Below are 26,409 nucleotides of genomic sequence, written 5' to 3'. Positions count from 1 at the left end.
TACATTAAACAGAAAGAAGAAGAAGAAATGTTTTCTGTGAATAACAGAAAACAGAGATTAGTTATTTTATTTAGACTGTTTATTGGTTAGTTATAGAGCCGTTAGTATTAGAGGCAAATAAGGATAAGACACGTGGTGCTTATTCTCTTATAAAAACAAAAGTGTAATTCATTTATAATTAATGAAAATTTTCAGATTCAGTTCTTAATTCTGATAATTCATGCCGAAGTGGTTGCTAAGCCAACCGGAGAATTTGTCATGACCAGAAAGCAAGTCGGCTCTCAGCCGACTTGACGGCCGACTTACCTTTATATACTTTCTATAAGTATCTTGGATTGAATTTAAATTTTGCATCAATTGTTTGACTAAGGAATTCAATTCAAATTCCTTAAGGATAAATTGTGTGGGGGCTATATAAAGAAGAGCGTATTTAGTTGCAAAAGTATGCTCCTCCTTCTCCATTTATGTCAAATTTAGAAAGATGATAAGGTAATTCTGTAAAAGAATGGATCATATTTACTCTTCTTTTCTATTTAATGGCAGACCTCTTCCACTTTCGGCATGTGCCCTTTTTGACGGTATCTTTTTATATATTCACCCCCCCCCCCCCTCCCCTATATAGTTTTCTTACTAAATTGATATTCTTGAGATTATGTCTCACAAAGAGTTGTTTTACTTGATAATTTAAAAATATTTTTAAATTCTGACAATTTTATCTAAAAATAGTGATTTTGACCCAACTTTATTAAGTACATTTCAATTGTAGCTCTTTTTAAGGTCTAAATGCACCAAAAATCAGCAAATTTCACATGTTAAATTTTTAATTTTGACAAAAAAGCATACAAACTTTCCAATTTTTGTAATTAAGACATCGACACATTTTAGACGTAAAACGATACTGTTTTGAATGTAAAATGGCACCATTTTTTTCAAGAAAACGCAAACGTGGTTTTAATTGCAAAAATTGAAAAGTTTGTGTACCTTTTTGCTAAAATTAAAAGTTTATGTCAAAATTTTATAAATTATTTAAAATGTTAAACTTTTTAATATTTTTATTTATGACCAAATGTTTTTAATATTGTCAATTATAACCTAATTTTAATAAGTATCTTTTGATAAAAGAAAGTTTAATAAAATCATAAATTGAATTTTTTTATTGTATTGAGGTGAGATATTAAGAAAATTAAATTGATTTAAAAAATAGCTAAAATTATAATAAAATATTGGAATTACATTATTATTATTATAAAAATTAAAAGTTTTAAATAAAATTATAATAATTTATAAAATTTTGAAATTCTTTTTATTATTACTCTTTTATTCAATTGATGTAAAGTAAAAGTATTTGGAAAAATTTGAAAGATAGCGGTGATTTTGAAAAAGAAAAAAATAACCAAAGCCAGATTTTAAAAGAGAATGTCACGTTGGTTATATAAGAAAGAAGAGAGTTTAGATTGGTAAGGCGTTTTTATGGTTTAAATGAGGTTGTGGGTTCGAATCGTATACATGTATGCAACCATTTAAAATTTGGAGTTAGAGTTTTTCTTTCCACAAAGGACCCGTCCAGCTTGAATAGGGATTAATCTGAATGTAGAAAGTTTAAAAGTGCCGTTTTATTGTTGGAACCCGTTTAGGACATGTCATGATCGTATAAATAAAAGACTTTAAAAATAAGATTTGAGAGAGAGAGAGGAAAGATAATTAATACACATGTATTACGTTTTGAAGTAAGACATAAATATTAAAAATGTAATTAATATATTTAAAAATAGGGGGAGTATTAACCTTATTATAAAACAAGATGACACTACAATATAGGCTTAATATATAGTTTGACCCCTGAACTTGTACCCTTTTACCCATCTAACTCCCAAACTTAACGTCTCACCTATTGAACCCCTGAATTTGTTAAATAACCCGATTTGACCCCCGAACTTGATAAATATGTAAACATTGAACCCCTCCGTACACAATTTCTTCTAGAATGTTTCAAGTGACAGGTGGACACGAAGGGTTCAATATTTACATATTTATCAAGTTCATGGGTCAAATCGGATTATTTAACAAGTTCAGAGGTTCGATAGGTGAGACGTTAATTTTAGAGGTTAGATAGGTAAAAGGGTACAAGTTCAGGGGTCAAACTATGTATTAAGCCCTACAATATATAGTTCCACCCATAAATGTATATGTGGAAGTGAAAAATAGTTTATAATTCATACTATTAATTAACCATTATATAGTTAATTAATCCATATGCAATATACAAGTGAAGAACACAAAATATATACTATAATTAGTAGGATCTCCATGGAAGGCAATGGAGCTTCGGACATGAAGACTCCCATGAGCTTCTGCATTCACCATTACCACCATCACAGCATTTGCATACCAGTCCTAGGCTGCCGAACATTTTCTTTGCATTTCCTGTATCTACAGTGTTAAATATATAATTCATATATAAATTATGAATTCTAGTATATTTTTTAATTTTTGTATTAATTTTTTCAATTACTAACTATTAATTTTTTACAATTCAAAATATTTATCAATTTTTCAATAGAAGGATACCGACGTGGATGTTAGAATATGTATATTAGCATGATACATTTTTGGCATTCATATCAACAATTTTATTGAAAACTTGATCAATCTTCCAAATTACTAGACATTAGCAATTCGTGCTTTTAAATAGTGAAAGTTGAAAGTTTGTGTTCGAGATTATAACATATATTAGCATGTCAATATTTCGGGGTCCACGACAGTATTTTCATCAAAATATTATTTGGTATTTCAATTTATAAAACAATTAACAGTTTTCGCAAAAGTTAAAAAAATTGTATTAGAATTACAAAACACCTTATAATTCATAATTTGGTTTGTAATTGTTTCTTTATTAAATTACATAGGCTTAATTGATTAAAAATCACGATCTTTAGGGTGTTACAAATTTAACACGAATTTTCAATTTTGGAAGTTGGACACCAATTTTTGATGTTTTTACAATTTTAAACACTGATAAATTTTCCATTAAACAAGTGCTGATATGGACACCGGAATACTGTTTACCCCGATGAACACATTTTTTGACAGAAAATTGATTGATGTTTAGAATTGCAAAAAAAAAAGATAGTTTATATATTAAATTCTCAAAATTAAAAATTCGTGTTAAAATCGTAAAACACTTAAAATTCATATAATTTTTCAAAGCCATTAATCCAGTTACATATATACTATGCAATATGCAGTATACTATCAGTCTAAGAATTTAATTAATTTTAAAATAGAATATAATTACCTTTATTTAGTGTTAAAACTCTGGCATCTACTCTTCCTGAGCATTGATGAACAATCATAATTAAGAGCAGACTAAAAGCTATAAAACCCTTAGGCAGAGACATATTTTTCTCTCAAAAACTATAGCTTATAATAAAATTTAGTGAATGAATTTTATAAAACTAATAATAATGATTGCTTAGATTATAAGAAATAGTTATCATAAGCTTGCAAGTTATATATACACATATAAATCCAATTAATTTCGAAAATAAATGGAAGGCAACGCGTATGTACCTCGCCTAAGTCATTCCTTTGGTAGGCCAAAAGAAAAAGACCTATTTTGTTTTGAACATCAAATAGACCTAATTAATTTCTAGATTAATTTAAGGCTTAATTTTGAGATGTAACAATAATTAGCCAAAACATTATGTATGGAATTCTTATGATAAGTAATAATATACTGAAATCTTGTTATTTGAGAAAAAAATCGCACCATTTTATTATATATTGTTTGATATTTTTACGTAATTGGTGAATTTTATTTTTTCACGTTGAATATATAATTTTGGAAGAAAATTATAATTATAAAAGGGTTTATTGTAATTTTTTTTTATGAATTTTAACGTATTTTGCAATTACAATATGAACTCTTAAACTCGACAAAATCTCTCGTCAATTTTTATTTTTTCAATAAATCAAAAAATCAAGCTATTTTTATTTGAAAAATGATGATATGAATATTAGAACATACACTGTTCAAGCAACCATATTAACATTTTTTTCAACAACAAAACGGTGTTCTAATTTGTTAAAAATCAAAGTTGGTGATTAATTTTGTAAAATTTAATTATTTGCAAATTACACTAATATTCGTAATTTAATTTATATTTAACTCTAAATAAAATGGTGCAACATTAGTTGGGATAACAAGTTAAGTTAAACAACATTTTTCCAATATACTGTAGGCATTTATTTTAATTTTAAGGAATATACACAGATAGGGGTGTGGAAAAATAAAAACAAACAACATCGATTCAACAAATTTGATTTGATATTATAATTATTTTTTGATATTTTGTTTAGTTTTAATTCTGAAATTTTTTTTTATAATTTTTTAATATAAATTAAATAAATCTCAAAATTTAAATAAATTGGTAAGACGTTTTTAACTTAAGTGAGGTCGTGAATTAAAACTATACTTATATAAAAAAATATAAATCAAATCAAAAAATGGACTCAGCTGTTTCAATTTTTTTGAAAAAAATTCTTAAAATTTTAATTCGTTTCGTTCGAACTGAATGCACACCATATGCACGGATACAAGACCAATGTTAAATCTTCCTCTCCATTAGTTACCAGTAATTTTCTTGATGTGTTAGGATTTGAAAGTTGAGTAAGATACACATTACGCTTGGGTTATTTTTACAAAAATATTGGTGATTTTACCAATTGAACTGAAAATCGTCTTCATGCAGGGTGAAATGTGCTTTTTTTGTTCAAAAGTTAATACATTTGAAAATTCATTTATAAAATTTGTGATATTTAGAATCTTCTATAGTATGAATTATTTTGTAGAAATTCTAGAATTTTTAAATGAATTCTAGAGTGTGAAGAATTTTTTTGATATATAATAGTAACAATTATAACTCTAATTTTCAAAATAGAAAATGAATTAATCATTTGTAAACATAGAAAAAATTATTTATTATTTAAGTACTTAAATAAATTAAAATTAAGCATTAAGTATTTAGTTAAATTAAAATTAAGCATTAAATATTTAGTTAAAGTTAGTATTGAGTTAAATCAAAATTAAGGTCAAATGACCAAAACAAACCAAATTTTTCATTAAAGTTTATTAAAAGTACAAAATTTTCAATTTTATCCAATTTGTCATGAAATACATGATTTCGTTTCAATTATGTCAAACTATACAATTTTCCTTATATGGAGCTGATGTGTAGTATAATGCTACATCAGCGACACGTAGGTGTCACATGAGCAAAATCACATATTTGGACATTATTAAAACGAAATCATGCGTTTTAGGACAAATTAAATAAAATTAAAAAAATTGGACTTTTGTAAAATGTTTTTCAAAGTTTTGGCCTTTTTCGTTCATTTATTTATTTAAAATTTCTGTCTTTTTACAAAATGAAATGTGTAGAGTTCTTCTGGAATTTCATTTAATCCGTGGGGTTAAGTTCACGAATTAAAAAATGTTTGGTAACTTGCAAATGTATGGCAACTTGCAAATGTTTAATTAAATTAAGCTATATCAATGGCAACTTGCAAATGTTTGGTACGTAGTCACTAATTAATGCAAAGTTATGGGCAAAAGGGAAATTTAATTTCTCAAAATTGAGAAGTACCTTAAATTCTTCATAATCAGAAAGCTTCTTGTCATTTTATTCTCTCCCAATTTGGAATGTTGTTTGTATCTTGAAAATAACTCACATCATTAAATATATATTTGAAATTCTTCATCTTTTAGTTATGATTTAGAATTTGCCATCTAGAAATTTTGATCATAATTTGGAGGTTAATTGGAATTTTACTTATTAACTAGACTATTTTTTGTCAACTTTACCAAAGGAGAATAATAAAGAGAAATTTGAATGAAAGTTTATATATATTAGTTAAAAAAATACATAAAAAAAATCCATTCTCATTCTCGATTTTGATAAATTGATAATCAACTTTAAATAATATATAAAATTAATTATTTTTATTTTAATGGACTCTTATTTTTATAGTCATCTAATTTATTTTCGTTATGAACCAAAGTATCTAGGCTGTCTTGGTTTCATAAGATTGAATGCCTAGAAATTAACAAATAACAGTGCATTAATCTTTCAATTAGTCAAGCAAAAGAAAATGAACATGTTTTTTGCCACCATTTTGGTCAATAAAATATGAACTTCTTTGACGGGGAACCAAATTGGGATTTGCTCTAAATCAACAAAATAAGGAGTTCAAGATATAAAATGTCTTGTATATTGACTAGACATAAGTTTCACGTTCATTAGAAACTAACCAAAATTCTTTCCTTTCAATAAATCATTGCTCAAATGCTATGTGCATGGACAACATTTTGTTAGAATTATGGAATCAAAATTTTCTATAAACGCCAATCCTCCAGCCAAATGATCAAACAAAAAAATTAGCCTTTCTTAATCATATGACTATTAATTATACTTAATGAGAACATTTCATAAATTCTTCGGAGAGATTAGTTTAGTTACTCACAGAAGGTGTATTTGTGTTAATGAAGCACTATTCTGATTTAATTGAGGTCGCATGTTCAAATTGAAATTTAATCTGAATATGACAGATTTCAAAATATTGTTTCATAGTTAGAATCCGTATACATCATGTATCAAGTACTAAAAAGATTTTAGAAAATCTTATTTTTCCACTTCAATATGCAAGTTCATTATAAAGATGGAAATTCAAACTATAGGGTAATTAATCTTATGGATATCTAAACTATCATTTTATTCCGTTTTAGTAAATCAATTTTCATTTTTTCTATTTTGGTGCTAAACCTTAATCTTATATCAACATAAATAATCTGATCGTAATGCATATGTGGCAGCCGAATTTTCAATATGACAACCATTTTTTCCTTATTTTTCTAAACAATTATCATAGATGTATAATTTTATTTGTAAGGGAGTTCTTAGATCAAATTATACATAAATAATAAGTTTTTAGATGAAAACAAAAAACAAAATAAAATATGACTGTTACGTATGTATTCTTTTTAAAAAATCTTTTCATAAAAATCAAATTAAAACAAGTTAAAATTAATCTTTAGAATATTTTTGAAAAATGGATACCTCAAATATCAAATACCTTCAATGTATAACTAATCCTTACTTGCACTCCACTTTTTAACCCATTGTGCTATTCAATTCATATTTTTCAATCTATTTTGTTGTACCATTTGATGTAATAATAAAAAAAATAGATTTTTTTATGAATAAAGAATGAATAAATTTAAAAAAGAAATTTGAAGTATAAACTTTTATAAAAGATAAACAAATAAAAAACTACAAATTTTTATCTTTTTATCCCATTTTATTGTACCATTTGATAAAGCAATAAAAGGATGTATAAATTCAAAAATAAAGATTGAAATATAATACTTTTGAGTAGGAAATGAATAAATGAAGAACTGCAAAGTAAGTTTTAAAAAGGGATTATTATTGTTGTTATATGTTTAAGTACAATTTGTACATAGAATTGGCTTAGGATACAACACTTTCTGTTATAATTGTTTGCAAGTTGTAAACAACAACAATTGGGGATGTAGCTCAAATGGTAGAGCGCCCGCTTTGCATGCGGGAGGTACAGGGTTCGATACCCTGCATCTCCATTTTTATTTTTATTTTTTTGGCTTTTCAGCAAATATTTTTTTTTTACCTTAACACGTCAATGAAGCAAAACATAACAAATATTACAGATTGATTTACAATTTAACTAGTTCCACCAAATCAATCAAATAAATAATAAACATATTATACAATATATCTTATATACTCAAAATTTAAATACATATATAATATCTTAATTAGCACATAGATTAACTAAATTTAAATATATTCCTTTATCCTGTCAAGTTTGGTTCTAAAACATTGATTTTAAGACATTTTTCTATCCATAACAGAAAATATAGATATGTATTGTACACATTCAGAAACGTGGCCTAAAATTTTCGACCGATAATCGCATAATTTTTTTTTACACTTAGTATAAAAATTAAAAAATCACATCCAAATAGAAAAACACGCTATAATTCATGATCTTATTTGCATTTAAACCTCAATTTAACAACTGAATTAATCTTGAAATCTAAACACCAAAATATAGAATAATCATGAAGAAACATAGGCAAGAATAGGAGCTCTAACTTGATGCTCACCATTATCCCAAATCAAAGAGCCAGAAATTGAAGCATTACCCATCTTTGCAATTACAGTAACAACAAAAGATTTCTGTTCTCCAACATTCTTGAAATAAAGAACATCAGGTGAAACATTAATCTTAAGTCCTTTTCGGGTATTCACAATTGCGTTGTAAGAAGAATCCGCTAATCCGACATTTGTGACGGTTCTGTGAAAGACGCGGCCGATGGACCGCCCCGACAGGGCGGATAATGTGAAAGAAGGTAAGTTTAGATCAGAAGAGGTTGTTTTTGGAAAGTTAGAACAGTTTGTTTTGTCATTAGTAAGAAGGTGTAGTTGTTTAGTTGTGTAGCCTTGTCCGCATAGGAATTGAATGAATTGGTTTTCTGTAGTGTCGTAGACCAAACCGGGGTTGATTGCTTTTATAGGATTTATGTGTCCTGCTCCATATGCAAATTCTGCTTCAGGATTGGTTTTAGGGTTCATAGGAAAAGCTGCAACAAGAAGGAAGAAGAAAGAATTAATCTACTAGGAAATTAGTTATAAGATCATAATTTAGTAAGATTTTAATTGAGTAAATTGTCGATCCGATCTTCAACTTTATAATTTTAGTTCTATGAAGGATAAAATTATACAATATGCACAAGTTTACGGACTACAATGTCTCATTTTTGTCCCTAATTAACATAAAAATAGAAAATATTGTCCTTAATTTATCTAAAAACAGAGAATACTATCTTTAATCGATTAAAATAGCCACAATTTAGTTATTTAATCTCGAATCACGAGTTCAAAAACCAAATTGACCCTTTATTCAAATTTAATTTTGCAAGAAATGAAAGAGTTTTGACTAAATACTTAGTGGGAGTGTATTTCGGCGGGTTTGGTTCGTTAGAAAAGATTATCAAAATTGTTTCGTTGTTAAGATAATAAAAGCCGAATCTCAAATCTTTATAAATTCGGTTTAGTTGTCTCTTTATTAAAAAGGAAACTAAAAAAAAACACATTGTAGTGGCTTGAAATTTTAAAAATCAGACTGAAATAATATTCACAAATGAACATAATTAATGTAATTACCGGTTGTCATTAGAGCAGATTTAATGGCAGCAGGAGACCAAGTTGGGTTAAATGACTTAACATAAGCTGCTGCTGCTGTTGCATGTGGGCAAGCCATTGATGTTCCAGATATTATATTAAATCCAATTACTCTATCATCTCCTTCAATTCCTGTTACACTAGTACCTTCACTCCATGCTGCTAAAATGTCAACTCCAGGAGCTGAAATGTCAGGCTGCAAAAGTTGAAGGGTATATGTTACAATAAACCAGAAATAATAAATGTAGATAATTCAGTGAAATGTTAAGAATAAAATTTTCATTTTACCGTTAGAATGTCTTTTGTTATTGGATTTGGTCCTCTTGAAGAAAATGAAACTATGTATGGGGCTAGTTTGTCCTTTTTTGCCACGCTTTTGAATATTGTTGCCTTCGGTTTTCTGTAAATAATGAAAGAAAATCAATTAAATCAGTTACTGATTAAAAATTTAATTGGTACAATATATTTTTTAGTTAAATTTGATACAATATTATATTAAAATATTTTGTCACTCAGTCGCATATCAGGCATCATCTGATTGTGGCGCCTTACATGATATTATATTTGTAGAATATAATGTCAAACCGTCATTTTAACTTATATATATTGATTTAAAAATTAAAATTAACATTCTCGTACTACTTTAATTTAATTAAAGTCTTGGTACCAAATTGAAACGCTAGATGAAACTTTAATATCACCCATCCCTCTATATTAATCCTAAAACTTATAGTAAAAGTAAATATTAATTACAAAACAAATCATAAACTTTATCATGTTTAGCATTACAGGTGATGTTAGAGCCGCCCATGAAATTGTTAAAGACAGTGAAGGCAAACTAACAGCTTAGTACCTTTACTTGTAAAATAATACATTTAGATCCTTCAAGCTTATATTGTGCATACTACAGTGTCTAGATCAGTATTTTCTATCAAAAATCGCTCGGCTTCAAATTGTAAAAATTGATACTGTGTTTTATATTGCGAAGTTTTAAAATTCGTATTATAATTATAAAATACGCTAAAGTTTAAAACTTAATTAACATTTAACCCTAAAATATAATGGTAGTGTAGAATATAATACCTAGTTCTATTAACATATTCTGAAACTTTAAATCCATCATCCAAGTTCAAATGGGAAGCTGGTAAAGGAAAATTGTAGGCTACATCTTGATAATATCCATCTTGCATTATAGTGCCAATTGCTTCAGCTACTAATTGTGTCTCTCCACTACTTATATAATCACACAAAACAATTTTCCCTTTCACCAATTTCTTGTCCAAGGAATTTTTGATACAATATCTGCAATCAAAATTATTCAATTTAGCCTATCTATAAATAATTAGCTGAAATTTAATTTTTCTTTTACCTCGATATAGACTCGTTGAATCCTTTCCTGACGTCCGGTGCATTTCCGCCATAAATTACAGGGTACATTTTGTGATTAAGGTCAAACGTGTTTATAGATACTCCCTACATGGTAAAAGTGTTATAATGATAATCAGTTATGTCGCACGGAAATAGAAATACTAAATGCAAAAATATTAAAATGAAAAAAACGATGAAACTACATTTTATACAAGTTATGAAATACGTTTTCCCATGTTTCATGTAATTTTCCAGTGTCTGTCCTATGTCGCTTTCGATTTCCTACTTACTTTACTAGAATAGGCTATGCACATTAAGTTTTAGATTTTCAAAATCCTTTTCGGGAATGGAAACAGAACGACCGAGTTGCAAGACTCGAAATATTTTTCATGCATGATAAACAGTGACGGACCCATAATCTTTTTATAAGGTGGGTAAGATTGTACTGAAAGTTTATAAAATAGACAAAATTGATAAAATATAGTAAATTTTAAGGAGAATGCTATAAATGTTACGGCGAAATAAACTCTTCCTAGGTCCACCCCTCATAATAAATAAACGATTTTTGAAGGATCAATCTGAAAGTAATCGCAGAATAAATGGCAGGAATGAAATTAATTTGCTCACCTCGTAAGTGTCTCCATTTCCTAACTTAACCTTGGTGAAGAATTTCCGATCAATGGTGCTAGCAGCAACTGAGAGAAACCAAGGTGCAAAATTTGACATAGTTGCAGGCTCAGGCCCTGAATTTCCTGCAGAAGCTGATGTAAATATTCCATGCTTCATAGCGTGAAATGCTCCGATAGCGATTGAGTCGTTAAAATAGTCTTTCGCAGTAAATCCTCCGACAGAAATCGAAATTAAATCGACTCCGTCCGAAATAGCATCGTCAAATGCTGCAAGAATGTCAGCATCATAACAACCATCGGACCAACATATTTTGTACACTGCAATTCGAGCAGATGGAACCCCTCCGCGAGCAATTCCCGAGCCAAGTCCATCCATGCTTGCGCGATGGACTAAGTTCCCCGCTGCAGTCGATGAAGTATGACTACCATGACCTTCAGAATCTCTTGGAGAAACAATGTCGTTTGGACCGAAGTACCCATCGCTCCGATAGTACCGGGCTCCGATGATTTTACTGCATAAAATAAAATATCAGGGCTAAATATTTTTACAATTTGTTACATTCCTGTAATCCAACATTCGCTTTCTTAAAAACAGGAGGTTACTTGATCAATTCAGCCAATTTTACCTATGTGGCTGACAAATTGCACCGCATCACTTGGCCAAATGGCCGCATAGGCGAAATTCAGTTTAGATTGATCTAATAATCTCTCGTCGTTTGAAAAATAAATGTTGAGTCATCAAAATATAATAAATGAAATATCGGTAACCGTTCTGTAAAATTAATTTAGATACTGCAAATATAGTTCCTCCAATTGTCAGGATTTGTTTCTCAAAGTATGTCAGGATATGCAAAAAGTAGGAATTTAATTACTTGTTGCAGGTGAAATTGGAAGATTCCTGACAAATCCCTTTCCATTTCGTCGGAGGAGGACCGAAGTTTTCGTCTGTAAAACTTTCCGACTCCGGCCAAATTCCTGTGTCGAGCATTCCGATAATGATGTTGCTTTCAAGCACAGTATTTCTGCTAACATGTTTGGAGAATCCCATGAAGTCCCATGACCTTGTTGTATGGAGCTCTTTCTTTTCACTGGGGAATACTGAGACAACTCCTTCCATACCTGAAAATAGAAGAACTTAGAGCTCATTTATATCCTCTATGTTGTATGGAAAATTTTCGACTCTTACATTTCGGCTTTTAATTGAAACTCTGTATTTATACCCTATTTTTGGAAGAAAAAAATACTGTATCGACTGTTTCCCTTTCGGCGTTTCCATTTCCATGCTAAATCATATCCTCTATGTTGCATAGAATCTTTCCAACTCCTATATTTGATGTTTCATTTCTGATGGAATTCTGAAACTCTATATTTATAACGTATCTTTATAAAATATATATGGTTTAGACCGTTTTCTGTTTCAGGTTTCGGTTTCCATACTAAACAAATCCTCTATGTTGCACGAAAACTTCTCGATTCCTACTAGTATTTTGGTTATGATAAAACTTTAAAACTCTATATTTATAATAAATTTTTGTAAAGAGAATATGTTGCACGGAAACTTTCCGATTTCTATATTTTGGCGTAAATTAATGTTGAGTCAGCCTACCTGCAAGTTTAAGCATCTGCTCACCGGTCAACTTTGCAGCAAATCCATTGAAGCTTCTTTTATAGCTATAAATCATAGAATCTGATCCATCACTGTTTAATAAATAAATTCCTTAGAATAGTCAGTCACTCAGTCTATGACAATATTAATTCTATTAGTAAATACTTATTTATAACCAAATAAGAATCTTTAATTTCAAGTAATTAACCTGCCAAGAGCTTGTTGCAGCATACTGGTATGAATATCTGATGAAGAAAATTCACCCTTTGGAATTTCACCCATATATACAATATACACCTGCAACAAGATGATCATGCTTAATAAGATTATTGTTAGAGAAAAAGGCGATTATATTTTTTTGCGGTTACTGAATTATTGACTTTTTATGCTTCGGTTATCACCATTTCATTTGTTACAATTTGATATTTCGACTTTCATTTCTCTATAACCGGGGGTTACAATCGCATTTTAGTCAATAATTGCTTATGTGACAACTAATAAGTTGTGCACCACATAAGTTTCAGTCGGCCACATAAGCAATTATTCACCTGAATAAACTGAGTAACCTCCCGTTATTGAGAAAACGAAAGATAAGTTATCAAGATGCGTAAAACAGAACGATGACAATCAAACTGTAAAAAGTTTACGCAAACAAAATTAACCCGAGCAGAAGAGTGTGTATGTTATACTTAATAGAACCTTTCTGTTATCATCTGTGCCATTGCAGCTAATTACTAGAATAACTAGTATAAGAAGTGAAAAAACAGAATTTTGATTTGCCATGAAATGGGATTAATAAGCTAGATATGTTCAATTATATGCAACTAATGAAACAAAGTTTTTGGTATTTATAGGTAACAATATACTAATGAACCCAATTTGGCTTTTACATGGGTGATACAAATATTAAATTTAATATTTAACAAAATTTTATTATAAATTCATATTTAAAAATTAAAATTTATAAGATGAATAATTGTCTATCATACGTCCTATATAGATCAGCCCATGCAGGAACCGCATTTAGACGGCTTTGACATGAGCTGCAAATTATCCTAAATGAGAAAGGAAACAACAGGAATTGAAAATTATTGTCTCACAGTTTGATTTTTTAATTATATTTTGAAAACAAGAACTTGGCTAGTTCTTTAAAAAGACATTGATCTGTTGTGAATATCAAAAGATTGAAGAGTTGTCAATTTTGTTATTTTTATTTTAATTTGTACATTGGTATCAGATACAAGAACATGAAGATACTGAAACAAAACTATGAAGAATTCTGACTGAAATTAAATATGAAGTAACCAACGAGCTGTAGCTCAAATGGTATAAGCGCTGGACAGCAAATTGTCAAGGTCGTGGATTCAATTCCTCCCACAAGCGCTCCCCCCTCTCCCAATTATAAAAAAAATAAAAATAAATATGAAGTAAATACATATTCTTTTTAGTATTACTAGTAAATAGATGTTACTGACTGCAACATGACTTTCTTTTAAAATATATAAAAAAATAATTAAAGTAATTGGGCTGAGTGTATTTTGTCAAATATGTAATCGACTCGACTCTATATAGTCTCAATTGTTAGTTGTTAGTTACGGGAATCTTTCAATACAGTTAGACGTGTCTTAACCATCCAAGTTATACCCACATCAGCAAGGCTCAGTTGACAATAAATTATTGGACTATATGAAACTGAATGGTAAAACCAGGATTATAAACGTGCTGAGCCGAGCCCAAATTTGGCCAAGTTTGAGCTCAAACAATCAAGCTACTCGATTTTGAGCTCAAACAATAACCGAGCTACTCGAATTCGATTCAAATAAAATTAAAATAATATACAGTAGTTAACAATTAAAATTTATAATATTTGATGTATTTAAACTTGTGATGGAATATCGTCGTTACTAAAATGGATATTCCGGCACTCACATCCGCTCCCGCCACCCCATTCCTTCAACGTTCCAACATCAAACCACCGCCGCCGCCGCCGCCTGTCCAACACAACTCCAATCCCATATCGAACACCAACAATTCTTTAACTAAACACCAACTCAAAAACACCAACATAAAACCCATAGACCCTGTAGTTGCATGGACCGCCTCCATTTCCCGCCACTGCCGCAACCGCCAACTTTCTCAGGCCGCTTCACTTCTCACCCGAATGCGTCTCGCCGGAGTAGAACCAAACCACATCACATTCATAACACTAATATCCGCCTGTTCTGACTCCCCCTCGCAAACCAAATTTCTCGGCCCTCCCATGCATGCATACGCACGAAAACTTGGCCTGGATACAAATAATGTGATGGTGGGCACCGCTCTGATCGACATGTACGCAAAGTTTCGTCAGATAGAACTCGCAAGAATCATATTTGACGAGCTTGAGGTTAAAAATTCCGTGTCGTGGAATACTATGGTTGATGGGTATATGAGAAATGGAGAGAAAGAAAATGCGGTCAAGATGTTCGACGAAATGCCGCACAGAGATGTTGTTTCTTGGACTGTGTTTATTGATGGGTTTGTTAAAATGGGCGAGTTTGAGGAAGGATTGGAGTGGTTTAGAGCAATGCAGCTTGCCCAAGTGGAGCCTGACTATGTAACGATTATCGCGGTTTTATCAGCTTGCGCGAATCTTGGTGCGCTCGGGTTAGGGTTGTGGGTGCATCGGTATGTTTTAAGGAAGGATTTCAGGGATAATGTTAGGGTATGTAATACTTTGATTGATATGTATGCTCGATGCGGATGTGTCAAATTAGCCCGTCAAGTGTTCGATAAAATGCCTAAGAGAACTTTGGTCTCGTGGAACTCGGTTATCGGTGGTTTTGCTGCTAATGGATTTGCAAACGAAGCTTTGGAGTATTTTGAGTTGATGCAAAAGGATGGGTTTCAACCGGATGGAGTTAGCTTTACCGGAGCACTTACGGCTTGTAGCCATGCCGGTATGGTGGATGAGGGTCTCAAGTATTTTGATATTATGAAGAGTGTGCATAAAATATCTCCTAGAGTTGAGCACTATGGTTGCATAGTAGATTTATATAGCCGTGCCGGTAGGTTAGAAGACGCGGTAAATGTAATAGAGAACATGACAGTGAAGCCGAATGAAATTGTGTTGGGATCGTTGTTGGCTGCTTGTAGTACTAGTGGAGATATTGGTTTAGCTGAAAGGTTAATGAAGTATCTTGATGATTTGGGTCCTGGTGTCGATTCCAATTATGTGTTACTATCAAATGCATATGCAGCAGTTGGCAAATGGGATAGAGCAAGCAAGGCTAGGAGGACAATGAAAGAACTTGGTTTACAAAAAAGGCCAGGGATTAGTTCAATTGATATTGGATGTAGCTCTCACAAGTTTGTGGCTGGTGATAAATCTCACGACCAAACCGATCATATTTATGAAATGTTAGATCTTTTATCTTATCATCTAAAATTATTTGGCTATGTTCCTGAATCTATAGCACCTAATGTACTAGGAAATGGTTGAAATGATGAAAAGAAAAATTAATCTTTCACTATTATGTTCTTATGAATTTTAACTCAAATTTAAAATGAAGTAAATAGCTTTTATGTTCTATCCTTGTCCTTAAAAGAAAATAAAAGTCTTACCTTGTAAAAGTAATAGCTAGAGATTCGGCAAACTCTGGCATGTAATAATGCTATTATGTAAAATTGGTTTCTTGCTCAAATACTTCAATCTGTTGCTTTTAGATAAATGGACATTGATGGATGTTAACATAAGACAGATAAACATTTAGAAGATGTCAAACAATTCATGGCATGTTCCTGCGTTCTCATGATTAATTGTTTGGATTATAGTTTGAAAAGCTTGGTCATTTTGTTATTTCAGGATTTTAGCTTATTTAAGGACCTGTTTTCTGTTCTCATTAAATAGTTTCTTATATTGCATGGAAACTTTCTAAGTCGTCATTTCGGTCTTTCCTTTCCATTGCCATAGACCTTCTGAATCTCCATAACTCTATTTTATAACCCATTATTTCAGGATTTTAGCTTATTTAAGGACCTGTTTTCTGTTCTCATTAAATAGTTTCTTATATTTCATGGAAACTTTCGAAGTCGTCATTTCGGTGTTTCCTTTCCATTTCCATAGGCCTTCTGAATCTCCATAACTCTATTTTATAACCCATTCTTGTAAATGTGATTTTGCAGGTTGTCCGTTTCGATCTTTTCCTGTTTGAGCTTTTTCATTTCCATACTACATAGCTGATTTCTGTGATATGTTAAGTACAATGTTTCATGTGGATAGTAACTTTTGATCTTGTTTTGCAGGCCAAAAGGAAACATATAGCTTGAATTGAAATCATAATATTCATTATTATTTGAATAAGTACAGGATATAATAATTGTATGCATTTGATGCCAACATTACTTCATTTAACAAAATACATCACTTATTACTGAGTTGTTATTATTGTTATTATTTTTGACAATTCTGAGTGATTTTATTTCAAGCTGAAAGAAATGAGAATTCCAGACTATGGTTCGCCAGGTTCAGAATCTGAAGCAAATGCGACTATCGGACTTCTCACTTGATGGACGTTGTTACTCCAAATCAATTGGCCAGATAAAATTGTATCTATATCAGGCAATGTTGCTTCAACTGTCAGAACAAAAGATTGCTTTTCACCGAGAGACTGGAAGCTAAGAACATTTGGCTCAACTACTATTTTAAGTCCTGCAGGAGATCCTATATTTGATGTATAAGTTGTTGATGTATTTCCAACATTTGTGACAGTTCTGTGATAGACGCGAGTTACAGATTTTCCTGATGATGACATAGAAAGAGCAAAAGAAGGGTAATTTAAATCCCAAGCAGTTCCATTTATGGCTGCAGAACATGCGCTTTTGTCTCCTGTAACAAGTTGCAGTTGTGTAGCATTGTATCCTTGTCCGCACAAAAATTTAACAAAATCAATTTCTCCAGCATCATATATTAGTCCAGGATTTATGGCATTTACAGGATTGATATGGCCTGATCCATAAGCTAACTCTTGATCGGTGTTTGTGTCCTGACTCATCGGGTAAGCTGTGAAACACATGAAAATATTACCACGAATATTATGAATAAGATTGTCTAACAATATGTATTGTTTCGGGTCCATTACACGGAAACTTGTCAACTCCTATGTATCGGCATTACATTTCTTTGGAAACTTAGAAACTTTATACTTATAATATATTTTTATAACATATTTTTGGCTGTATAGTTTAAGGTTAGTCAAACTATTACCTGTTGTCATTAAAGCAGATTTAATTGCAGCAGGAGACCATGTCGGATGAAATGACTTGACGTAAGCAGCAGCACCGGAGGCATGTGGGCAAGACATGGATGTTCCGGAGATTATATTGTATGGAACTACTCTTGTATCGCCTTCCACCCCTGTCACAGTAGTTGCTTCAGACCATGCTGCTAAAATGTCGACTCCAGGGGCTGTCAGGTCAGGCTGCACAAATGAAGAGCAAGTCAAAAAGATAAACAAATAGCAGAAACGGAGAAAATCGTTTTGTAATATACCTTGAGAATGTCACTTGTAATTGGACTAGGTCCTCTTGAAGAAAAGGAAACAACATATGGAGCCAGTTCATCTTTTTGTTCAACACTCTTGAAAATCATGGCAGTTGGTTCACTGATGAAAAAGTCAAGCAGAAAATTGCTGTAAGTATACATCTATTATTTATGATTTTATTACTGATATTATACTTTAGCAATTTCGAAAAATACCTGGTCGAGTTCATGTATTTTATGACATCAGTTTCATTGTCAGAGCTTACTAATGAAACTGGTAAAGCAAAAGTGAAACCCACATCTGTATATGATCCGTCGGGCGCTACTATGCCAGCTATACCAAGAGCTATAGCACCCTCTTCGTCGAAACCATCGCAAACAACAATTTTTCCTTTAACCAAAGTCTGGTTCAAGGATTCTGGACTGCAGTACCTGCATTTTGGTATAAATCTCGACATGTTCAGTTTTCTGTTGCTCTATATTCTTTTATAGTTTCATCTACATAAATGGCTTACAGATGCAAACCGTTACTGAATGTGCTTTATACTGTTATCTATTGCAATGATTTTGAATCTGCTATGTTTGACTTCACTATGGGAGATCTTCGGTTGCTAGTGCAACGACCAGCCACTGTAAGTTTTCATATGTTTTATATACTATAGCTAACGGTTTTGAAATTGCTATTAAACTGGTGTTACAATTATCACATTTTGTAATAATGTCTGTTGATTCTTGGTTTTAGTATGCTCAATTGGAAGTCGTTTATTCGTATTTACCTGGAATCAGTATTATGTCCTGCTGTCTGGTTTACAGCATTTGCAGAAAAGATGATTGGATACATGGTGTTTCCCTGTTCAAAAGCATTTATGGAATTTCCCTGTAGTTGAATTGAAGAATGTTATTGTTTAAGTTTAGTTAGTAGTTAGATCAATCAGGGTTAGCGGTGTGCAAAAACCGAACCAAAACGAATCGAACTGATATAAATTCAGTTTGTTTCTGTTTAATACTATGAACAAGAAAAGTATTTCAATCCGGCTATGTTTTACAAAAAAAAAAACGCCTTTCACTTGGCGATTTAAGCATGTCTTTTAAAATATGGCACAAAAAGACCCTATCTTTCATTTGTTGGCAATTTATGGCCCATAAGCATCATCTGGTATCGATTTATTCACTAAAAACCGTTAAAATCTGCATCGTTTAGTGAAGGAAAATACTTATGGGCCATAAATGCCAAAAAATGAAAGGTTGAGCATTGTTATGCTACGTCTTGTAATGCATGCTTAAATCGCTACAGAGGTAAAAGGCGAGTTTTGCAATTGTCCCCAAAAAATTAAGTTAAGTTTTTATATAAACCAAATTGAAATAACCGAACCGAATTGAAAAAACAAACCAAACTGACAAATTTGGTTTGAAATTTTTTATTTGTTGGAAATAGTGCTCGGTTCAGTTTTTAATGAAAATAAATTTTTTAGTTCTGTTTGGTTCAAACAAAATGCACACCCTCAATCAAAGCTCGAAATTGCACCCTGACCTGATATACTGCTCCATTGCCAAGTTTAACAGGAGTCATAAACTTCCTGTCAATGGTGCTAGCAGCCACAGAAAGAGACCAAGGTGAACAATTAGAGACTGAACCAGGGTCAGGCCCTGAATTACCAGCAGAATTAGAAGTAAGTATCCCATTCTTCATCGAATGAAAAGCTCCGATAGCGATCGAATCCTCGAAATAATCCGTCGGCCATCCTCCGACCGAAAGCGAGATTACATCGACTCCGTCGGCAATTGCATCGTCAAATGCTGCGAGAATGTCAGCATCAGAACATCCATCGCTCCAGCATATCTTGTAAACGGCAATACGAGCCGATGGAACTCCTCCTCGAGCAGTACCCAAGCCGAGGCCAAGCAGACTTGCTGAGCTAACTAAATCTCCTGCTGCTGTGGATGCAGTGTGAGTACCATGTCCTTCTGAATCTCTTGGAGATGGAAATTCAACATCAGGATCTATCTCTCCATCACTATGGTAGTACCTTGCTCCAACTATTTTGCTGCAATTGCATTATAGATGTAATAAGAAAAAAGTTAGATACCCAAAAAATGATGGAGAACACTTATCTTTAACCGTGTGCTCGCTAGGGCTATATAGAAAAAATTCAAACCAACCATGTCAAACCAATTCAACAAAACCAAACCAATTATTACGGTTTAGAAAATTGTTGGTTTGAAATTAGTTTGGAAAATAGAAAAAAAAGGAATTATTGGTTTGGTTTGCGGTTTCAAAAATTATAAATCAACATAAACCAAACCAAACATAAAATTAATTTTTTTATTTAAATTTAGTGACGGATCGGAGAAGTATGGTGGTAGATCGAAAAGTTTTTTTAATGGTTTAATTTTTTGATAAATTATTAAAAACAATTAATTATGTGGACTTATTTAAACTTTTTTAAAGTTGAAGGACTTATTTGTATTTTTCCAAATAAGAAAAAATATGGTTTAATCCTTCTATTTAATTGTTATTAACGTTTTTATCCTTAAATTATTTAAATTATCAATTGTACCCTTAGTTGGGGTAGAGTTGAAAACGAAAAACCCAAAATAGGGTACAATTGAAAATTTTCCTAGGTCGGGGTATAACGAAAAAAAATTACAAGGTGGGGTGTTTTTAAGTAATTAGGCCAAACTATAAATATGTGTGTGGTTTGATTTTAGTTTGAAAATTTGTCAAACCAATATAATTGGTTTGGATAAAAATATCAATGATAAGCCAGTCAAACCAGACCATGTACACCCCTAGTGCTCGCTACCGTTACGAGAAGCTTTTACGCCGTAGCTTTTGATTAGGTTGGAATTACGGGGTTTATAATATATAAAATCAAAAGTTAGATGTCGTGATCGGCTAGTTTTTGGCTTCAAAGTCCATTTTTAATGCACTTTTCAGTGAGGATGTGCATTTGGTTCAAATCGAATTAAAATTTTGAGGAAGTATAATTTTTGAAATTGAAATTTGATTTTTCAATTTTGTTTGGTTTATATTAGAACTTTTTTTTAATGTCCATCACCGATCCAAATCAAAAAACTATTTTTTACAATATCAAACCGACCTTAATTTGTCGGTTCGGTTTGGTTTTTGGTTTCGGTCGTTTTTTGCACACCTCAAATTTCCGGGCCGCCAAAGATTTATTTCATTAATTTAACATTTTTTATTTTTTTCTGGTTTAGTTTTGGTAGGGGCGTGCCTTCAGTTCAAACCAAACCAGCCGAGCCAAAAAATTCCAAGACTAAACCGAAATTCAAAAAATTTCAAACCAAACCAGATTGGCCAGTTCGGTTGATTTTTTTGGTTTGGTTCGGTTTGCACTAAAATTTTCCTAAATGTTTTTATGTCTATATCGAACTGAATCAAAACTCCAATATTTTTATACCATCAAACCAAAACAAATCAAATTTATCGGTTTGGTGTACTTATTCGGTTTCGTTCAGTTTGTGCAGAGCCTGTATCATTAGATTTACTCTTTAGACTTTATAGACATGCCATAAGTGTGAAGTTTAGAAAACAAAGCTTACTTATTGCAAGTGAAATTGGAGGAAGCTTGGCATTTTCCTTTCCATTTTGTTGGAATCGGACCGTAACCTGAATCATTAAAACTTTGTGATTCGGGCCAGATTCCGGTGTCAAGCATTCCAATGATCATGTCACTTTCGCCGGACGATCTTACAGAATTGACAGGGAACCCCATAAAATCCCATGATTTAGTTGTGTGTAGTTTCTTCTTTTGACTTGGAAATACTGATACTACACCTTGCATACCTGAAAACAAAAGGGTACTAATGAATAAGAAAATTAAAGGCAAAATGATTTTATATGCTTAACAAAAAAATTGAAGTCTCACCCTTTAGTTTTGCAAATAATATAATTATATTTATAACGTGTTTGGTCCGACGTGAATTAATTATTTAAATTTATTAGATTACTACAGTTACGAAACAAAACTTTCATAACTTTATTTTAATATTGAAAAAAAATAGGTATTTTAATATATACCAGCCACTTTCTGCTTTTCCTCTTCTGTCAGCTTAGCAACAAAACCATTGAAGCTTCTGTGGTAGCTGTGGAGCAAGTAATCTGATGCAGCACTGCTCAAATGCAATACATGTATTGAGTTAGCTTCAATTAATGTAGGATTAAATACTTGAGTAGTATCTAAATTTTGTCGCATGTTTCAAATTTACACCTAAATTTAATTTTTCATTTTTGTTTTAGTTGAAAGTACGTCAATTTTTTCTGACCGAATTAAACTGAAATGGAAAATTAGATGAACCATATTCTTAAAATATATTGCCACATAACATTTAAGTGAATTTTTCATATAAATAATGAATTTTCAACCTTCCAACAATTTCTTGTAACATATTGATATGAAGAGTTGATGCACTAAATTCACCCTTTGGAAGTTCCCCCATGTACACAATATAAACCTGCATAATATAAACAACATTAATAAAAAATGTATCATAGGAATCAGAATTATCCAACTTTCCGTCATACGACGGACTTTAAAAATTTGTGACGGATTTATGCAAGAAATAAAATGTGACGATTATAGGTACGGTTAAAATTATGCCTTTCGATCTCGGTCCGACGTTCCATGGCAGCTGAGAACCAGACAACAGATGACAATACAAAGGAGAAGGCAATCAAGGGGAGATTGCATTCTTGCCATTTTTGCTAGTTCTTGTAATAGAACACTTTCTTGTAGAAGAAATTACAGAGTGGACTGAGGTTTTATAGATGCAAGAAAGTCAGGTTTTATAGATGCAAGAAAGTCAACTAGCTAGCTTATTAGTTTAATAACTTATTACATAGTTCATTAGACATATTTATTGTTAACCTCGTCAATTAATAAATATAATACCATTGTGACAAGAGTGTGAATAATTCGAACAAAATCCGATTCGGTTTTTTGATTTGGTTGATGTTTAGAGTAAAAACATTCAGTTTATTTTTTGTGCGTAACCGATTATTTTCCGAACCAACCGAATACAGACTCCGAAAATCAACCACCCTAGCTCTTTCTCTTTATGGATTACTTTTAAGAGTTAAATATTTTTGCGGCTGCTGGAGTACTATAAGTTTTTACATAACAGTTAATTCATAAAAAAAAAATTCATTTGTTATATCTTGGTAATCCAACTATTATTTTGACACCATGATGAGGTTATCCGATAATCTTAGGGAAATTTTTGCATATTTATAAGACAAGTACTTTTTTAGCCATTCACGTAAATAAAAATTGACCTAATAATATGTAACATCCTATTGTTGTAAAATTGAAAATAAAATTATCATTATGTAACAAAAATTAAAACATCCTTAACCGTTCTGTAAAAATAATCATAAAATATTTAACCTTTGGTTTTGATGATATGCAAGAACAGCTAGCCAGGTGTGTGGAAATTGGAATGTATCAGAAAATATGGTACTAATATTGGTGACAAAAACTAGGATGAAACTCTACAATTGTTTATATGTTCTTGTTTTTGTAGTGACAGTGTGACACAATGAAGTCAGGTAAAGCAATGCCAGTCAAAATATTTGCAGGCCATATATAGTTTTACCTATTATATTATCAGCAGCGGAATCAAAAAAAAATTATTCGGGTGGAGCTGAATTTTATTCGGCCGAATTATACGTTTTTGACTACTTTTTCGAAAAAATGATATGTCATTTGACCTTTTAATTTTTTTGAAAAAACGAGTATCGTTGGCTTAATTTTTAATTTTTTTTATTCAAACTTATTTAAAATAATTATTTGGTATTCATTGATCTCAAACATCTTAAAACTGGAATGGTGTTCATGTGCAATAGAAAGCAAGTATATCATATGCAATAGAAAGCAAGTAACTTATTTTAATTTTGTCAGAAATGCATGGCTATTCATGGTGATCCAACATTTGAGAGTCCTGTAAAAGATTTTAGTGTCAATCTCTTAATTAGCTTCAATTTGATATAAAAAAATAATTTTATCTATTTATAACTGTATCAGTAAATAGAGAGAAATATTCCTAAAATAATTCCAATAGTATCTCGTCAATTTCACGAGTCTTTACAATTATATTCATACAGTAAATAAAATCATAATTTTTTTTGAAATGATCTATTTAATCTTTTAGGCAAAAGGTACAAAAAAATCCTCGTAGTTTTCACAAAGTACAAATCAGCCCTTTTACTTTTTTAGGGTATAGTTAAGCCCTCTTTGTTTCCAAATAGAACAAATAACCCCTTTCATCCAACATCATTAGAAACACTCGTTAATGGCTAACATGTCTCTCATAATCATATAGGAAAAAAGTTCAAAAAAGAATTTTAATATTTAAAATATTTACCAAAAATTTGTGGGGATAAATGTCCCAAAAGTAAACTAAAAGAGTTTATTTGTTCGATTTTAAAATAATAAGGGTTTAATTGTTCCATTTTAAAAGAGCTGATCTGCACTTTTGAGAAAAACTCGAGAGCTTATTTGTACCTTCTGCCAATCTTTTAGTTAATCATACGTTAATATTTAAGTAATTTTATTATTATATTAGAATTTTATAGACACTTTCTTCAAATATGAACCAACTGATAATAAAAATAAGAGAATTTGTCAAAAATACTATGTTTTTGAAAATATTTGCTAAAAATACTCTTCATTTGAAAATTTCTTTCTTTTACTTTAAAAATTTATAAAAATACTCCATTTTTTTAAGCAACTGTTTGAAGTCCCATTAGAAATGGTTTTTTTTTTTTTAAGAAACTGTTTGAAGTCCCATTAGAAACTGTATTAGAAATAGTTTTTTTAGAACGGTTTAAAATTATTTTTTTAGAAATCGTTTGAAACCCCACTAAAAATTGTCTTTAAAACGATTTATAAAATAGCTTAAAATTGTATTTTTTTTTTGGAAACCGTTTGAAACTCCATTAAAAACTATATTCGGAACGGTTTATAAAACAGTTTCAAATTGTGTTTTTTTGAAACTGTTTGAAACTGCGGAGTAATAAAGATTTAAAATTTTGAGGTACAACTAAAAACATTCACTTTTTGGGTTAAATTTTCAAATATTTTATTTTTTAGATAACTTTGCAAATGTCTCTAAAATAACATGAGATATTAACAAATTTTTCAGTACGGGTGTCAACCTAGTTGATATACTGAGGCGCGTTTCCTGATTTCTATATTCCACCATTTTACTCAAAAAAACACAGATTTTTCATCTATTTAATTTCTTCTTAGATATAATTGTTAGGACTCGCAAATTTGACGGTTCAAACTGTCAAGATTATTTTTTTGAAAGATATTATTTCAATTTGACGGTAGTTATGAATATATAAAATTACTTTATATCTATATCTATATCTATATCTACTCAATTAGCTTTTAACATATCGTTAACAAGTGGCGCTCTTTAATCCAGACACGTGGATTATTCAGATTTATTAACCCTTTTAACTCTCTTAAATTTTCAATTTTCAAAACGTTTCTCGGAACAAAAAAACTCTTCAGCACACTCATAACGTAAAACCTCATTCCTAGATGTTATGCGCCGTTGAAGCTTCTACAGCAAATTAATCTTCACTTTATATTGCAATTATCTTTCTCTGATCAACCGACCCCCGCAATTTATAAGGTCTCTCTAATTCTCTCTTTTTCACAATTTATTTGTATGATTGATCACCAACTGTTTGTTGAAATGCCTCATTGAAGTATAATTTTTCTTTTGAATTTCATGATAATTTAAGATATATATGTATTCAAATTAATGAAGTTATTGAATATGGGGTAATGATGAAGGCAAGGAAAAAAACAAGTGTGTTGGTCTACGGTAGTGTTATGAACGGTTTTTGCAAGGAGAGAGCTCTATCCCCCCTCTTCAAGACAAGTTAAGCAATCAATTTTATTATATTTTACTAATATGTTATAAAAATGTAAGTTATTATTATTTATAAGTCATAAAATATATAAAGTGTTT

General features: G+C 31.0%; 3 protein-coding genes, 1 long non-coding RNA gene and 1 other non-coding gene across 6 annotated transcripts; 2 read left to right on the top strand and 3 right to left on the bottom strand.

Moving 5' to 3' along the window:
- Positions 1-1,698: 1,698 nt before the first annotated feature.
- On the bottom strand, positions 1,699-3,506 carry LOC126660904 (uncharacterized). The gene is made up of 2 exons (XR_007635462.2): positions 3,296-3,506; positions 1,699-2,430 (listed from the first exon to the last, which is right to left on the bottom strand). It is a non-coding gene; the product is annotated as an uncharacterized LOC126660904 (long non-coding RNA).
- Positions 3,507-7,581: 4,075 nt separating this feature from the next.
- TRNAA-UGC (transfer RNA alanine (anticodon UGC)) lies at positions 7,582-7,654 on the top strand. Its single transcript has one exon. It is a non-coding gene; the product is annotated as a tRNA-Ala (tRNA).
- Positions 7,655-8,066: 412 nt separating this feature from the next.
- Positions 8,067-13,186, bottom strand: LOC126661209 (cucumisin-like). The gene is made up of 9 exons (XM_050355024.2): positions 13,090-13,186; positions 12,882-12,973; positions 12,148-12,394; positions 11,274-11,787; positions 10,648-10,751; positions 10,362-10,580; positions 9,567-9,678; positions 9,261-9,474; positions 8,067-8,677 (listed from the first exon to the last, which is right to left on the bottom strand). The coding sequence occupies exons 1-9, from the start codon at positions 13,161-13,163 to the stop codon at positions 8,154-8,156; spliced, it is 2,100 nt and encodes a 699-aa protein (XP_050210981.1). The 5' UTR covers positions 13,164-13,186; the 3' UTR covers positions 8,067-8,153.
- Positions 13,187-14,710: 1,524 nt separating this feature from the next.
- On the top strand, positions 14,711-17,822 carry LOC126660653 (pentatricopeptide repeat-containing protein At1g05750, chloroplastic). Of its 2 annotated transcripts, XM_050354238.2 has the most exons (2): positions 14,711-16,280; positions 17,349-17,822. In XM_050354238.2, the coding sequence occupies exons 1-2, from the start codon at positions 14,791-14,793 to the stop codon at positions 17,350-17,352; spliced, it is 1,494 nt and encodes a 497-aa protein (XP_050210195.1). In that variant the 5' UTR covers positions 14,711-14,790; the 3' UTR covers positions 17,353-17,822. The 2 variants fall into 2 exon arrangements, with proteins under 2 accessions (XP_050210195.1, XP_050210191.1); XM_050354234.2 differs by lacking the exon at positions 17,349-17,822 and having other exon boundaries at positions 14,711-16,452.
- On the bottom strand, positions 17,249-23,123 carry LOC126660652 (cucumisin-like). Its single transcript, XM_050354233.2, has 10 exons — positions 23,025-23,123; positions 22,790-22,878; positions 22,445-22,536; positions 21,967-22,210; positions 19,934-20,447; positions 19,179-19,279; positions 18,619-18,834; positions 18,412-18,523; positions 18,127-18,340; positions 17,249-17,922 (listed from the first exon to the last, which is right to left on the bottom strand). The coding sequence occupies exons 1-10, from the start codon at positions 23,121-23,123 to the stop codon at positions 17,372-17,374; spliced, it is 2,232 nt and encodes a 743-aa protein (XP_050210190.2). The 3' UTR covers positions 17,249-17,371.
- Positions 23,124-26,409: the final 3,286 nt, after the last annotated feature.

Source organism: Mercurialis annua, linkage group LG8, assembly GCF_937616625.2.
Source record: "Mercurialis annua linkage group LG8, ddMerAnnu1.2, whole genome shotgun sequence".
Lineage (NCBI taxonomy): Eukaryota > Viridiplantae > Streptophyta > Magnoliopsida > Malpighiales > Euphorbiaceae > Mercurialis > Mercurialis annua.
This window is presented reverse-complemented; position numbering and strand designations above follow the sequence as displayed.

Bases quoted from the DNA above. Each gene is read 5' to 3' on its own strand.
- LOC126661209 (XM_050355024.2), bottom strand. From the start codon at position 13,163: ATGGGTGAAATTCCAAAGGGTGAATTTTCTTCATCAGATATTCATACC. The intron at 10,581-10,647 runs GTAAAAGAAAAA...TTTTGATTGCAG, and splicing joins TTCAACGAGTCTATATCGAG to ATATTGTATCAAAAATTCCT. The intron at 9,679-10,361 runs GTATTATATTCT...CATTATTTACAG, and splicing joins GAATATGTTAATAGAACTAG to AAAACCGAAGGCAACAATAT.
- LOC126660653 (XM_050354234.2), top strand. From the start codon at position 14,791: ATGGATATTCCGGCACTCACATCCGCTCCCGCCACCCCATTCCTTCAA.
- LOC126660652 (XM_050354233.2), bottom strand. From the start codon at position 23,123: ATGGCAAGAATGCAATCTCCCCTTGATTGCCTTCTCCTTTGTATTGTC. The intron at 22,537-22,789 runs GTTGAAAATTCA...GCATTTGAGCAG, and splicing joins TTACAAGAAATTGTTGGAAG to TGCTGCATCAGATTACTTGC. The intron at 19,280-19,933 runs GTCAGGGTGCAA...ATTCAACTACAG, and splicing joins GCAATGGAGCAGTATATCAG to GGAAATTCCATAAATGCTTT.